At 45.4% G+C, this 15,703-nt stretch overlaps 1 protein-coding gene across 1 annotated transcript; it reads left to right on the top strand.

Annotated features, from left to right (window-relative positions):
• The first annotated feature begins 127 nt into the window (after positions 1–127).
• On the top strand, positions 128–14,404 carry LOC117879583 (heat shock 70 kDa protein 12A-like). Its single transcript, XM_034774857.1, has 4 exons — positions 128–479; positions 7,742–7,966; positions 9,176–9,347; positions 11,526–14,404. Exons 1-4 carry the CDS (start codon positions 192–194, stop codon positions 12,572–12,574), a joined length of 1,734 nt encoding a protein of 577 aa, XP_034630748.1. The 5' UTR covers positions 128–191; the 3' UTR covers positions 12,575–14,404.
• Positions 14,405–15,703: the final 1,299 nt, after the last annotated feature.

The raw sequence follows: 15,703 nt of genomic DNA, 5'->3' as shown, positions 1-15,703 counted from the left end.
CCCTGCTTGGAGAATTTATTCAGAGAGCCCTGGCTCCCCACCCCACCCCCCACATCAGAGTCTGCAGTGACCACCCAGCCAATTGAAAAGGAGGGGCAGGGTTTCATACTGCAGAGTTAACTGTAAAACTGTTTCACTTTAAGTAGTCTGTTCTAACAAGCTGTGTAGGAGTCTCTCCCTCTCTCAAGTTCATGATCATGGCAAGCAAGTCCTTGTTCATTGTTGCCATTGATTTTGGCACGTCTTACAGTGGCTACTGCTTTTCTCTTGCGACACACACGGATCAAATCCGGCAGATGTTCTGGGGACAGGCGCACGGGCTCATGACTGTGAAGACCCCAACGTGCATCCTCTTCAATGAAAAGCGTGAGTTTAAGAAGTTTGGCTATGATGCCGTCATGAAGTACAACACGCTCCCCTCCAGTGAAGCTCACAAATGGTACTACTTCCACAACTTCAAGATGAAGCTGTACAACAAGGTAAATGCAATCTCTAGGTAAGAGCAGCCAATTCAGAAAAGAGCAGGGAACGTGCTTAATAAGGTTGTCACCTTTCTAAGGGCCAGTAACCAGACCACTGAGACGCCACACCCTGCCTTGCCTCTTCCCCCAAAGGCCCAGCCCTGTCTCTTCCCCCAAGACTCCACCCCTTCACCATCTCTTCCTGAAGCCCCTGCACACCCTGTTCCACCATGAGCCACCTGGCCCTGGAGGCAGCAGCAGCTGCTGCTGCGCTACCTTCTTCCTTCCACTTAGAGTTGCCAAAGATCCAAAAAAACAGCCATGAGGGCTTGTCAGATGGCACCTAGACACACAAGCTGGCACTCAGACACACAAGCCGGAACCTGGACTGTCCGGATGAAAACCGAACGGGTGGCAACCCTAGTGCTTAATGGGCTGGAGGGATTGATTTATGAGGGAGGATTAAGAAACGTGTGTAGGTTGGTTAAAGCAGTGGTTCTCAACCAGGAGTACACACATACCCTTTGGGGTACGCAGAGGTCTTCCAGGGGGTACATCAACTCATCTAGATATTTGCCTAGTTTTACAACAGGCTACATAAAAAGCACTAGTGAAGTCAGTACAAACTAAAATTTGATACAATGACTTGTTTATACTGCTCTGTCATACACTGAAATGTAAGTACAAGATTTGTATTCCAATCGATTTTGTAATTATGTGGTAAAAATGAAAAAGAAAGATTTTTCAGTAACAGTGTGGCTGTGACACTTGTTTATTTTTATGTCTGATTTTATAAGCAAGTAGATTTTAAGTGAGGTGAAACTTGGGGGTACACAAGAGAAATCAGACTCCTGAAAGGGGTACAGTAGTCTGGAAAGATTGAGAGCCACTAGGTTAAGGATAACTTAATAAACTACCTAGAAGTATCTGTGAAGACCAAGGAGGGAGGAGAATTGCTTAAGGTGGCTCAAGGGCTAAACCTAAAGCCTGGTCTGTACGAGGAAATTGAGTCATCACTGAAACATTTGCAGCCGGTCCCCTTCTGAGCTAGTATTGAAAATATTTAAATGCTAATGTAGACAGGACACGGACATTTTCAACATCATATCTGAAAATAATGACTGAGACTTACCAACAGTATTGCCCTTATATAAATCCATGGTACGCCCACATCTTGAATACTGCGTACAGATGTGGTCTCCTCATCTCAAAAAAGATATACTGGCATTAGAAAAGGTTCAGAGAAGGGAAACTAAAATGATTAGGGGTTTGGATGGGTCCCATATGAGGAGAGATTAAAGAGAATAGTACTTTTCAGCTTGGAAAAGAGGAGACTAAGGGGGGATATGATAGAGGTATATAAAATCATAAGTGGTGTGGAGAAAGTGAATAAGGAAAAGTTATTTACTTGTTCCCATAATATAAGAACTAAGGGCCACCAAATGAAATTAATGGGCAGCAGGTTTAAAACAAATAAAAGGAAGTTCTTCTTCACATAGTGCACAGTCGACCTGTGTAACTCCTTGCCTGAGGAGGTTGTGAAGGCTAGGACTATAACAGGGTTTAAAAGAGAACTAGATAAATTCATGGAGGTTAAATCCATTAATGGCTATTAGCCAGGATGGGTGAGGAATGGTGTCCCTAGCCTCTGTTTGTCAGAGGGTGGAGATGGATGGCAGGAGAGAGATCACTTGATCATTACCTGTTAGGTTCATTCCCTCTGGGACACCTGGCATTGGCCACTGTCGGTAGACAGGATACTGGGATGGATGGACCTTTGGTCTGACCCAGTATGGCCATTCTTATGTTCCTATGTTCTTAACAGTTATTGTGAAAACAGGCCTATACTGCAGTGTTCATTTTTTTTTTTTTTTTTTTTTAAAGTATGAAGAATGGGCGAGAACTGAAGCCATGGAAGAGAGACATGGATTTTTGCTGAATCCCTTGTGTCTCTGCACATGTGCTGAGAACAGAGCAGGGCAATTTAGGTAGAAGGACTCAGAGACACCTAGAGAAGAGGCAGTTACTAGACATGCTCAGTAGGTGATTCGGAAGCTGTACAGAAAGTTTCCGCTAAGGACAAGCAGATTCCACACATTCACCACAGGAAAACTGAGCCAAGAAACCGAGCTCAAAGGAAAGAGATTACAAATATGGGAGGTAAATCTGGGGATTCAGCAGCTAATGATGCAGAACCTAGAGCTGTGTCTGCTGTGAAGGCTGCATCGCAATACCTGCACCTCTTAGATATGGGCTATAGATTCCTCCTCTTACTAGAAATTCAGACACTTAGCTATTGACTCAGAGACTGGAACTGCTGCTGGCTTTAAGGAGCTTTAGAATATCCTCAGGAAATCAATGGTCCCAAGAGTTTGGAGGGGAATGGAAAGGAGGCCATTTTCCTCAGGTTTTGCAGAATCCAAGTGACAAAACATGTACATTAAAAGGCCACACCGGAGAGCCTGAGAAATTATCTCTGTGTAGGGTGACCAGACAGCAAGTGTGAAAAATCAGGACAGAGGGTGGGGGGGTAATAGGAGCCTATATAAGAAAAAGACCCCAAAATCGGGACTGTCCCTATAAAATTGGGACATCTGGTCACCCTAACTCTGTGAGAAGATTAGAGGTGAATGTGTTTGTATGTGTGCGCCAAAGTATAAAAGGGTATATAAAAGGCATACTGTCTGTTAAAACCTGGCACTGAATTGTATGTATATAACAACAGCAAAGTGGGAAAGCCTGTATAAAGAACACCAATAGGTTTACTGCCTAACAGTTTTGTTTAAGATGTTATTCAAAAATATGCATAATACAGGTTGCAAATGTTTGTGTATGTATTAAATGTGTGTTCACTAAGAAATAACTTGTATGCTGGTTCTTTTTCAGGCTGACTGGCAGCTGTTAAGGTGCTATTCTCTTGCAGTGGGCTTTGGGAATTTTGTGGGTGTGTATAAAAGTTGTGTAAAGTTGCCTTCAGTAATTCAAGAGCATAAGTACCGACCTCAGAACAGACGGTCAGGAAGCAGGGCATAAACCCCAAACTGGCTGCGAGTTCTACACTTCGATTTCACCAGCCTATTTTAACTAACACACCAGTCAGCCAGACTGATTCAGCTGTGTGTTTGTCAGTGTTCAGTTGAGACATGGGGACCTTGGCATGATCTGGCACCTGGTCTGCCAGCGTCACAGTTTGGTTCAGGGGAAATAGTTTGCTCAAATAGCCACATTAATATTCGACTTATGAAGTCATTCACAGATTTGAGGCAGCTGACAGTCATGGGCCTTTTGAGCAACTGCACCTCCTAGAGTGCAGTGATCTATGCTCCACAGAGTTATTCTGCCTGCTTCTTAGCCCTGGTCTACACTACGAGTTTAGGTCGAATTTAGCAGAGTTAGATCGATTTAACCCTGCACCCGTCCACACAACGAAGCCATTTTTGTCGACTTAAAGGGCTCTTAAAATCGATTCTGTACTCCTCCCCAACGAGGGAATTAGTGCTGAAATCGACATTGCCGGGTTGAATTTGGGGTAGTGTGGACGCAATTCGACAGTATTGGCCTCCGGGAGCTATCCCAGAGTGCTCCATTGTGACCACTCTGGACAGCACTCTCAACTCAGATGCACTGGCCAGGTAGACAGGAAAACCCCCAGAAACTTTTGAATTTAATTTCCTGTTTGACCAGCGAGGCGAGTGATCAGCACAGATGACCATGGAGTCCCAGAATCGCAAAACAGCTACAGCATGGACCAAATGGGAGGTCCTGGATCTGATCGCTGTTTGGGGAGACAAATCCGTGCTATCAGAACTCCGTTCCAAAAGACAAAATGCCAAAATATTTGAAAAAATCTCCAAGGGCATGATGGACAGAGGCTACAACAGGGCCCTGCAGCAGTGCCGCGTGAAAATTAAGGAGCTCAGGCAAGCCTACCAAAAAAACAAAGAGGCAAACGGCCGCTCCGGGTCACAGCCCCAGACATGCTGCTTCTATGATGAGCTGCATGCAATTCTAGGAGGGGCCCCCTACCACTACCCTCCCCCTCCCCCCGTCCGTGGACACCTGCAAGGGGGGAGTCTCATGCAACAGGGATGAGGATTTGGGGGACGAGAAAGATGAGGAGGTAGAGGAGGATGAGGATAGCGCACAGCACGCAAGCGGAGAAACCATTCTCCCCGACAGCCAGGAACTGTTTATCACCCTGGAGCCAATACCCTCCCAACCCTCCCAAGGCGGGCTCACGGACCATGAAGGCAGAGAAGGCCCCTCTGGTGAGTGTACCTTTGTAAATATAATACATGGTTTAAAAGCAAACGTGTTTAATGATTAATTTGCCCTGAAGACTTGGGATGCATTCGTGGCCAGTACAGCCCCTCCTTTTAAATGGCTAACCCAACGGGTGCTTGGTACGGGAAAGGAGGACACTACTGTTTGAAACCATTCCCACATGTTATGAAGGTTGAAGAAGCTGAAAGACTGTGGCTTACCATGGCTGCCTGCAAGCCAAATTCTGTTGCCCGGCCCTGCGTGTGTGATCTCTCACACCAAACCGGCAGGCCCTCAATATAAGAGGCAAAATGCGACCTTGTACCGAAAGCACATGTGCTATGTAATGTTAACAGATTGGTTCACCATGAAAGAGTCTACCCATTGTTCTCTAAAATGTGTTTTTTTAAATACTACTGTCCCTTTTTTTCCTCCTGGAGCTGCAAATGTTTCAACGCTACCCCTATCATCTCCGTCCCAGAGGCTAGCGCAGATTAGAAGACAAAAAAACACACTCACGATGAAATGTTCTCTGAGCTCATGCAGTCCTCCCGCACTGAAAGAGCTCAGCAGAATGCATGGAGGCAAACAATGTCAGAGTCCAGGAAAGCAGAAAATGAACGTGAGGACAGGAGGGACGAATGGGATGAGAGGTGGCGGGAGCAAGATGAGAGATGGCAGCAGCGCGATGAGTGGAGGCAGGATGCAATGCTGAGGCTACTGGGGGATCAAACTGATATGCTCCAGCGTCTGGTGGAGCTGCAGGAAAGGCTGCAGGAGCACAGACTGCCGCTGCTCCCCCTGTGTAACCGCCCACCCTCCTCCCCAAGTTCCATAGCTTCCTCACCCAGACGCCCAAGAACGCGGGGGGAAGGGGCCCTCCGGGCACCCAACCACTCCACCCCAGAGGACTGCCCAAGCAACAGAAGGCTGGCATTCAATAAGTTTTGAAGTGCAATGTGGCCTTGTCCTTCCCTCCTCCCCTCATCCACCATCCCACCCGGTGCACCCCTTCCAGGCTACCTTGGCAGTTATCCCCCTATTTGTGCGATGAATTAATAAAGAATGCATGATTTTGAAACAATAATGACTTTATTGCCTCTGCAAGCGGTGATCGAAGGGGGGGAGGGTGGTTGGCTTACAGGGAAATAGAGTGAACCAAGGGGGCGGGTTTTCATCAAGGAGAAACAAACAGAACTGTCATACCGTAGCCTGGCCAGTAATGAAACTGGTTTTCAAAGCTTCTCTGATGAGCGTCCTGCTGTGCTCTTCTAATCACCCTGGTGTCTGGCTGTGCGTAATCAGCAGCCAGGCGATTTGCCTCAACCTCCCACCCCACCATAAACGTCTTCCCCTTACTCGCACAGATATTGTGGAGCACACAACAAGTGGCAATAACAATTGGAATATTGCTTTCGCTGAAGTCTAACCGAGTCAGTAAACTGCGCCAGCTTTTAAATGTCCAAATGCACATTCTACCACCATTCTGCACTTGCTCAGCCTATAGTTCAACAGCTCCTTACTACTGTCCAGGGTGCCTGTGTACGGCTTCATGAGCCATGGCATTAAGGGGTAGGCTGGGTCCCCAAGGATAACTATAGGCATTTCAACGTCCCCAACAGTTATTTTCTGGTCTGGGAAGTAAGTTCCTTCCTGCAGCTGCTCAAACAGACCAGAGTTCCTGAAGATGCGAGCGTCATGTACCTTTCCCGGCCATCCCATGTTGATGTCGGTGAAACGTCCCTTTGATCGCGCTGTTGTTGCCTCCTCACCTGCTTTTGCATGTTCTGGTTCTGCGCATACTGCAGGATAATGCACGAGGTGTTTACAATGCTCACAACAGCAGCGGTGAGCTTAGCGGGCTCCATGTCTGCTGTGGTATGGCTTCTGCAGGAGAGCAGGAGAGCAGGGTTGCAGCGGAAGCGGTGGATGACGACGGATGCCACGAGAATAGATATTTATACTGAACGACGAGAGGACCTGCGAGGTGGATTCATGGCACCAGGAGAGCAGGAGAGCAGAGTTGCAGCGGAAGCGGTGGAGGACAACGGTTAGCACTGCGCACCTTTCCCGAGGAAGAACACATGTTCCTGGGAGCCCGACAGATAACATTTAGAAATTCGCTATTGAGACACGAGCGGGAGAGCAGAGTTGCAGCGGAAGTGGTGGATGACGACAGGATGCCACGAGAATAGATATTTATAAAGAACGACGAGAGGTCCTGCAACGTGTATTCATGGCACCAGGAGAGCAGGAGAGCAGAGTTGCAGGGGAAGCGGTGGTTGGATGACGACGGTTAGCAGTCTTACTGCACCATCTGCTGAAAGCAATATGGCGTCTGCACGGAAAAAAGGAGCGAAACGATTGTCTGCCGTTGCTCTCACGGAGGGAGGGGCGACTGATGACATCTACCCAAAACCACCCACGACAATGTTTTTGCCCCATTAGGCAGTGGGAGCTCAACCCAGAATTCCATTGGGCCGCAGAGACTGCGGGAACTGTGGGATAGCTACCCACAGTGCAATGCCCCGACAGTTGACGCTAGCCATGGTACTGTGGACACACTCCGCCGACTTAATGCACTTAGTGGGGACACACACAATCGACTGTATAAAATCGCTTCCTAAAAATCGACTTCTATAAGTTCGACCTAATTTCGTAGTGTAGACATACCTTAGATTATAACATCTTTGGGGCAGGGACCATCATTTTGTTCTGTTTGCACAGTACTGAGCACAAAGGGACCCTGGTCCATGACAACGGCTCCTAGGGCGCTACTGTACCCCACTGATGAGTGTGATACAGGTCCTCCTCTGCACTAATCCCCAGAAGCTGAGTGCTTATAGTCCCAGTTACAGAGAAGCTGTTCTTGTGCTTTTGGCTCTGGAGGTCCCCAGTTTAATTCTCGGTGTGTTGGCCGAGCTGGCAGCAGGGAGGGGAGCCTGTAACACACCCAGCAGTGGGTTACGCTACCACAATACAAATAAAAATAATTCATTGCTTTTTCTCACTTCTAGAAAATCACTTCCAACATGGAACTGGAAGCAGATAATGGAAAGAAGTTTCCAGCCCTAAAAGTATTCTCAGAAAGTCTGCGATACATGAAGGACCATTCTCTGAATACCATACGGGACACCTCATACCAAACTGTCTATGACACTGAGGATGTCACCTGGGTCATTACTGTTCCAGCCATATGGGATGCTTCTGCCAGGCAGTTCATGCGACTGGCCGCTAAAGAGGTAAAATGAGTAATAGCCTGATCGCCTCTGAGATTCTCTCTGGAATTTTCACTGCACAACAGTGCAGAAGAATTGTTCAACATTTAAACAAACCTTATTTTAAAACTTGCTCTACCATATGCATCCGAAGAAGTGGGCTGTAGTCCACGAAAGCTTATGCTCTAATAAATTTGTTAGTCTCTAAGGTGCCACAAGTACTCCTGTTCTTCTCTCTACCATGGAGTGGGTTGGGGTTGTCAAAGTTAGACTCAGGACTCATAGTTTGTCAGACCACTCTGTTTTATTAGCACAGCGCTCTGCTAATACATTCAGATAATGTGAGCCCCCATGCAAGAGTCAAACAGTCTTATTTATACAGATAAAAGGGTGCGAACTAAACAAAGGGACAGAGAGAGCAAAATTGTAAAATTTGCAAGGGCACAATATGCATATCCTGCTTCCTTATTAACTCTTACTGATTTAAGGCTAATGCTTCACCAATTGCCTTTAAGTGGGGCAATTCATTAAGCAGTTAATGTCTGCTTTCCTGCCCCCCTGGCTTGCAGCATTTCTACTTAAAGGTACATATAGCATTCTTTAATTCATTCTATTTCTTTAATATAATTCATTTCACTTTCACAGGGTTGAGGATTTTTTTCTACATCCGGTGTTCTCAAGCTGGAGGTCACAGCTGTTCTGCCCTCTCTATACTGCTAAATTAGAGGGGGATCCTGACTAGATCTTGCCTAGACTGGAGAAGTGTTACAGTACAGAAAAGGTTGAGGACCACTATTTTGCTTGCTACACATTACTACAAGAAATGACTAAATTATCTACTGGCTGAGAGGCTTCTGTGAATGAGAATAGCATCTGCAGTGAGAGTAGCTGGAACAGAAATGACAGGGGCTAGGGATCCTCATGTGTCATGGCATACACTAATGCCATGGAATCAGATAGAAATTCCCCTCCTAGCTTACACACAGTTATAGTATCACACATAAATTGTCCATGAGCGTGGAGTGGCGGTTTCACCTCCCTCTGACTCATCTGGCTTCAGTCACAGCTGAGAACAGACGAGATGGAACAGACCATTATTCCTGATAGGCCATCCCAACATTCCTGGGATTAGAAGAACCTGGCCAACATACTGTGCTCATGGTACATCCCAGAAGTGGGAAGCCAGGATCCCGTCACCACTCCTGTTCTGATCACTTTCTCTTCTGATTTTAGGCAGGATTCATCAGTGACATGTTTTCTGAGAAGCTCATCATTGCCTTAGAACCAGAGGCTGCCTCAGTCTGGTGCAAGCAGCTCCCACGAGAAGGGTTTGTGGCAGAGGGTGGTGATAGACAAAAGTTTGAAGAGTCACCTGGGACCCAGTACGTCGTCGTTGATTGTGGAGGTAACTTTCCTCCTTAAACAGGTATAATCTCTGCTACACACAGAGTTTGTCTATTCAGCAGCCACAGACCCTTCTGGCATAGAGAGCAAGGGACTGAGCTCTATACTGAACTCTGATCCCCCAGGCTGTGCTTGCTCTGGGTTCTTTAATTTTCACCTGAAAGAGCAGACACCTGAGGTTTTGTCTACATCGGGGGAGAGGTTAGTCTGTACTAAGTTGAGGATTGAAAAAGCCTGATACATGACGCAAACCCCTGCAGCGCACTAACTCCCTACTTACAGCACATTCTGGAGTCCTCTTTCAAAGTGTACTAAGTTGGATGAAATTGAGTTGGTTCGATCCACAGCTCTGGGGTCAAGTAGACAAGATGTCCCCTCCGCTGTTTAAAAACTGATGCAGAGCTGGGATCAGCCCATTTGCTCCTGAATCCAAATATATCGGCATTGCTGCAATATTAGTCCAGCAGCCTTACAACATGCTTCAAGCAGCCATGGTGAGATCCTTGATCTCATCATCATCTGGGGAGAAGTGATAGTGCAGGCAGCTCTTGTGGCCAGCTATCACATAAGAAACTGTCCGAGGAGATCTCAAAACACATGGCTGAAAAGGGTCACAACTGCATGCCTGGCAGTGCTGTACAAAAAGCAAACGACTAAGAAAAATGTACAGAGGAACTGAGGAGGACAGAAGAAAGTCTGGCACTGCCCATTTGACCTGTCCATTTTAGGAGGAGCTGGACGGGATTTTTAGTTGGCTCGCCACTGCAGAAAGGGGGATGAAAGGAGAGCCCCTTTAAGGGCCTGATCCAAACCCCATTGAAGTCAATAGGATTCTGTTGTCTTCAATTGACTTTGATCAGATCCTAGCAGTGCAAGTTGCTGCCATCAGAGCCACATCACTCCATTGTATCACCAATGGGCACACACCCATTTCCTGTTGTGTAGCTTGAATCCATAACCTCCTGCTGTAGGAGCAAGAGTGCTGCCACACAGCTTCTTTAGTTTCTTGCTGTTGTTTTGTGTAACATGTGAACTTAGTGCTGATGACAGACTGACATCCCTGGGAGACAGAAGCCTGTGTTTCTCACAGAACAAATTCTGTATGGGCAGCGGTGGTGCAAGCTTCCTACAGACAACCTATGCTCAGCATTGTGCCCCAACTTGGCCAGAGAAAGTGGATATCACAAGATGTCAGTTTTCACACCTATTCAGTTCTGACATCTCAGCAGACTACCCAGAAGGGACTTAGCATCAACTGGGTACTAGACTGAGACCTACCAACTCATTTCCTACAGGCCACTGAATTTCCAGCAGATAGTAGTATCTTGTAGCTATTACCAATTTTGGGCTGAGTTTGAGTAAACTATTTATTAGACACCAACAAGGTGCTTGGTATTGTATCACCTCATCTAGATATTTGCCTAGTTTTACAACAGGCTACATAAAAAGCACAAGCGAAGTCGGTACAAACTAAAATTTCATACAAACAAAATGAGAAAGGAAGCAATTTTTCAGCAACAATGTGCTGTGACATTTTTGTATTTTTATGTCTGATTTTGTAAGCAAGTAATTTTTAAGTGAGATGAAACTTGGGGTATGCAAGACAAATCAGCCTCTTGAAAGGGGTACAGTAGTCTGGAAAGGTTAAGAACCACTGCTGCATAGCATGCAGAAATTAAGGCTCTCTCTACATTAGGGACCTTACAGTGGCACAGCTGTACCGCTACAACTGTGCTGTTGTAAGGTCTCTCGTGTAGCTGCTCTTTGGGCAGAAGAGAGCTCTCCTGCAGGTATAATTAAACCACCCCCAACAAGCGGCATTAGCTATGATGGCAGAAGAGCCTCTCCTGCCGACATAACGCTGTCCCCACCAGCACTTTTGCCAGTGAAATTTATGTCAGTCGGGGGGAGGTTTTTTTCACACCCCTGACTGACAAAAATTATACCAGCAAAAGTGGTAGTGTAGACAAAGTCTAAGAATCCTTGAGCATGGAAAGATTATAAGGTAAAGAATGGGGAGCTCTGTATCCCAATTTGCAGAGCACATTTGCCAAGTGTGAGATTTTTTTACTTTTGTAAAGCTATGGACTCTTTAGAAAGCAGCCTTTTATTCAGCTAAAGTGAAGGCAATAACTTCCTTTTAAAAATTAACTAATTGTACTCATTTTGAGGTGCTTAGGTGGTACCATAGACATCACAGTACATGAAATCCAAAAGAACCAATCCCTGAAAGAGTTACATAAGGCATCAGGAGGAGGATGGGGAGGCAACACAGTGGATGAAAACTTCAAAATGTTCCTGAAGGAGATCTTCCAAGATGGAGTATGGGAGGAATATGCACAGAATCACCCAACGGAATGCCATCAAATGATGTACAACTTTGGCCTTCAGAAATGCTCTTCCAGCAGAGACGAGGTCTACATACATTGCTACCACAACCTAACAAAAGTGGCAGAACGCAAGCAAAAAGACATCTCCCTCTTCTTCAAGGGTGTGGAGGGAGCTCTGTGGTGCAATGGGACTATCATGATTACATATGAAAAAATGAAGAGCTTTTTTGCCTACAGTGTCAGACAAACCATTGGCACCTTGCAGGAAATCCTCAGCAAGCCTGAGATGGCCAAGGTCCAATATATTTTACTGGTTGGGGGCTTTGCTTCCAGCATTATCTTGAGGGAGGAGATCTATCAGACCTTTAGGGAGAGGTACCATATCCTGTGTCCACTGGAAGCTCAGGCAGCTATTGCAAAGGGAGCCATTTTATTTGGGAACAATTCACAAATTGTTGCCTCGAGAATCAGTGCTCTGACATATGGAGTAAAGGTATCTCGGGCATTTGATATTGCTGTCCATGATATACAGAAAAAGAGAGTCTCAAAAGCTGATAATTATGTATATTGCACAGATCTCTTCAATAAGTTGGTGGAAATTGGGGATTTGGTAGAGGTAGATGAGGTTGCCAGTTATACTTTCACTCCCTTAGAACCAGATCAGACAAGTGTGATTTTTAGTTTCTATTGCACAGAAAAAAAGGATGCAAAGTATGTAGATGAGGAAGGGCTGAAAATGCTCGGCTCCTGTACTGTGCCAACGCCAAACACAGAGCTGGGGAGAAACCGCCAACTGAGACTGGATATTAAATTTGGGCTAACGGAATTTAAAGCCACAGGTACTGATGTCACGTCTGGTGAAAGTCGGACGGTTATGATAGATTTTTTAACAGTGTAAAGATTCCACAGTTCAAGGACATTTAAGAAGAGCATCAGACTTGGATAATCCAAGGGACTATAGGGCTCAATTAGGAGAACGTATGAGCTGTCACAGTGGAATAGCCAAGCGGACCATACAGTCCAGTAACTCACTTCCTGCCACACTAGAACAAACCAGTAGTCTGTCTAGTCTGATAATCCTGCTTCTTCGCAGACTAGTCACCCATTTAGTCTGCTATTCTGCTATCTGCCATTCATGATTGGACCAATACAATTTGCCTAGCTCAGTATTCTGCCCCCTTCCATGCTAGATTAGACCAATGGTGCAATACCTAGTTCGGCATCCTGCATGCTACACTACTGAATCTGAACACAGTGGTCCAGATAGTCCAGTATAATTATCTATATCCCACTAGATCGGATTTATCGCCATCTAGCCTGGTATCCTGTTTGCTGCCAGACCAGGCCAATGATCTCTCTAGTCCAGTCTTTTTCCTGGAGCTGTATTTTCTTATGCTATTATCTTTTCAGACCTCATTTTCTAAAGACTAAGTTTAATTCTGCTTGCTGTGATTTTACTGTATTATGAAAAATATTCAAATATATTATTGTATTGTTTTAAAGATCAGAGAAAGTGTAAACATGTAATATTTTGCAACAGTGAAATTATGTTAAAGCCATCATAGAATCGTAGGACTGGAAGGGATCTTGAGGTGTCATCTAGACCAGTCCCTTGTACTCCTGGCAGGACTAAGTATTATCTTGAATGAAATATCCTAAGTACTAACTAAATATAGGTATATTCAACAGGTTGAAAGACAGAAAACAAACTCTGAACCATCGTACAAAATGTTATGAATTTTGGGGCTTTTAGATATGAAATTGTGAGCGTGTGGTGATAATTTAACTATATAATTTAAGCAAATTGGCATCATTAATTGAATAGATATTCATGGGCAGATTGTACCACACAGCCCTGAATAATAATAATGCTGAAAACCCCCTTTGGGAACTAGCAGTCTCTGTTTAGGGGAGTACATGGACTCAACTGGCTCAGGCTCCTCCATGCACAGGCCAAGCAGTCTGGCTCTAACTAATCTGGTTACTAAGAAAGAGCTACAAGGCTCTGATCCTGCTGTCTGATCTGTGTGAGAAGACCCCTACACCACTTTACTTTAATAGGGCTTTGCATGGACAGAAGGCTCTGCCTACACAGATCCGTTGTAGAATCAGGGCCTAATTGACTATTACTGAGATCCTGTAGTGTACATTTCTATGCTCTTAGAAGTGAAAATTACCATGTGAAAATACAAACTGTTACCTGGGTTGATACATTGTATTAGAATTAGATCTTGGGATATTTTACATTAGATTTCTGTCCTCTGCTCTAGAGTGAGCACTTTAGTTTTACTAGCTGCCCCTGCACATTAAATGTGGCATTCGGACAGATCCATTATGGCCTTTTTTCACTACCTTATCCGGTTTCATTCTCCCAACTGCTGAACACTTCCTCAGCCTTCCCCAATGACAAGTGCCCCGGGGCCGGTGAGTTAAGAGTTACACAGAAATATAAAATTGAATATTAAAATGTCAAATAAAAAAAATGTAACACAAAATGGGCAACTTCACCCCCTCTGTGATATTGTGACTTGGGTAGGGCCTCAGATAGAGACAGTAATGTAAAATGGAAAGACCCTCAGGACCCTGTCCTTCCCTCAATGTCTAAAACACATATGGACAGAACAAAGGTTTTCATGACCAAACTGACTGACTTGCAGTGCCTACCACTGTAGCAAACCCTACACAAATGACATGAAATTACCCATGCTGGGAACATCAGTTAAAAACACTGCTGCTGTTGCCACAACCAATATTTGCATCTAGCTAGTAAGGGATCAAAACAGTCAGCCAAAGGTGTTTCACCTCCACCACCTCCTGCCAAAAGACAAAGGTTGTTGTGTTGTGCCCTGGAGCCTGTCACAATGGGCTCTGGCAGAGTCACTCCAAAAGCATTTAAAACAGCTTTCTTTTTCTCTTCCCAAATTGGTTAGAGATGATTTATCACAACTAGAAAGTGAAAGCAGACAGTTCCCGTAACATAGGGTTGCTTCAGTTAACTGTAAACAGCATCAGAAATGCACTAGGTGCTTTGCTGCCAACTGTCAGAGAATCAGAGAGGGGAAAAAACATGGTTATTTAAGCCCATTCCTAGCCAATACTACATTGCTCCTTGTGGTTTATCTCCCCAATATTTTTCCAGTCCAGTTTCAAATAACCCAAGTGATGTAGAAGACTATTTCACAATCTGCTAAATCTCACTGTTAGGAAACAATGGCTTACATTCAGCAGAAATTATCCTTTGTTCAATTTCCTCAACACACATGCTGTTAGGTAAAGAAACAGAAGTGAAAGTTTTTATTTCTCAGAAACCCACGATGGGTGGGGAGGGAAGTCAGCAACAAATAGGATGCATCTCTAATTAAGCAAGAAACACTTACTGGCTATTCAGTTTTACACCCCTTGAGTGCCAGGCTCCCAGCACTTTTCTCTTTTAACCACTGGGGACTCCATTAGCTATCCAAGGTACTACAAGGGGCTGGCTGCCTTTCAGTAGATATGAGGTCCCTCTAAATGTCAGGGTGAGGGATCCCAGGAACAGGGCCGGCTCCAGGCACCAGCAAAGGAAGCAGGTGCTTGGGGCGGCCAATGGAAAGGGGCGGCACGTCCGGGTCTTTGTTGGCAATTCGGCAGCGGGTCCGTGAGTCCCTCTCAGAGCGAAGGACCCGCCGCCGAAGTGCCGCCAAAGAATGAAGCAGCGTGGCTGAGCTGCTGCCGAAGTGCTGCAGATCGGGGCTTTATTTTATTTATTTATTTGTTTATTTATTTATTGCAGCTTTGCCGCTTGGGGCGGCAAAAACGCTGGAGCCAGCCCTGCTCAGGAAAGAAGGGAAAGTTCCAAATGTGCCAGTTCCTGTGTGTGTCATACCAATTATAGGTTTCTTTTCCGTGATTGTCCAGAAGAGGGCAGCAACAGGGATCAGTATTTCCCTCTCACTGGAGAGTCCACAGATGCAAACCAGTTATCTAACCATGAGAGATCATCCAGGAAGCTAACTGCCTTCTCAGTGCTCCCACTCCTTTACTGGCG

The sequence above is a fragment of the Trachemys scripta genome, chromosome 1, assembly GCF_013100865.1.
Source record: "Trachemys scripta elegans isolate TJP31775 chromosome 1, CAS_Tse_1.0, whole genome shotgun sequence".
Taxonomy (NCBI): Eukaryota; Metazoa; Chordata; order Testudines; family Emydidae; genus Trachemys; species Trachemys scripta.
Note: the sequence above shows the minus strand (reverse complement) of the source record. Positions and strands in the feature narration are given on the sequence as shown.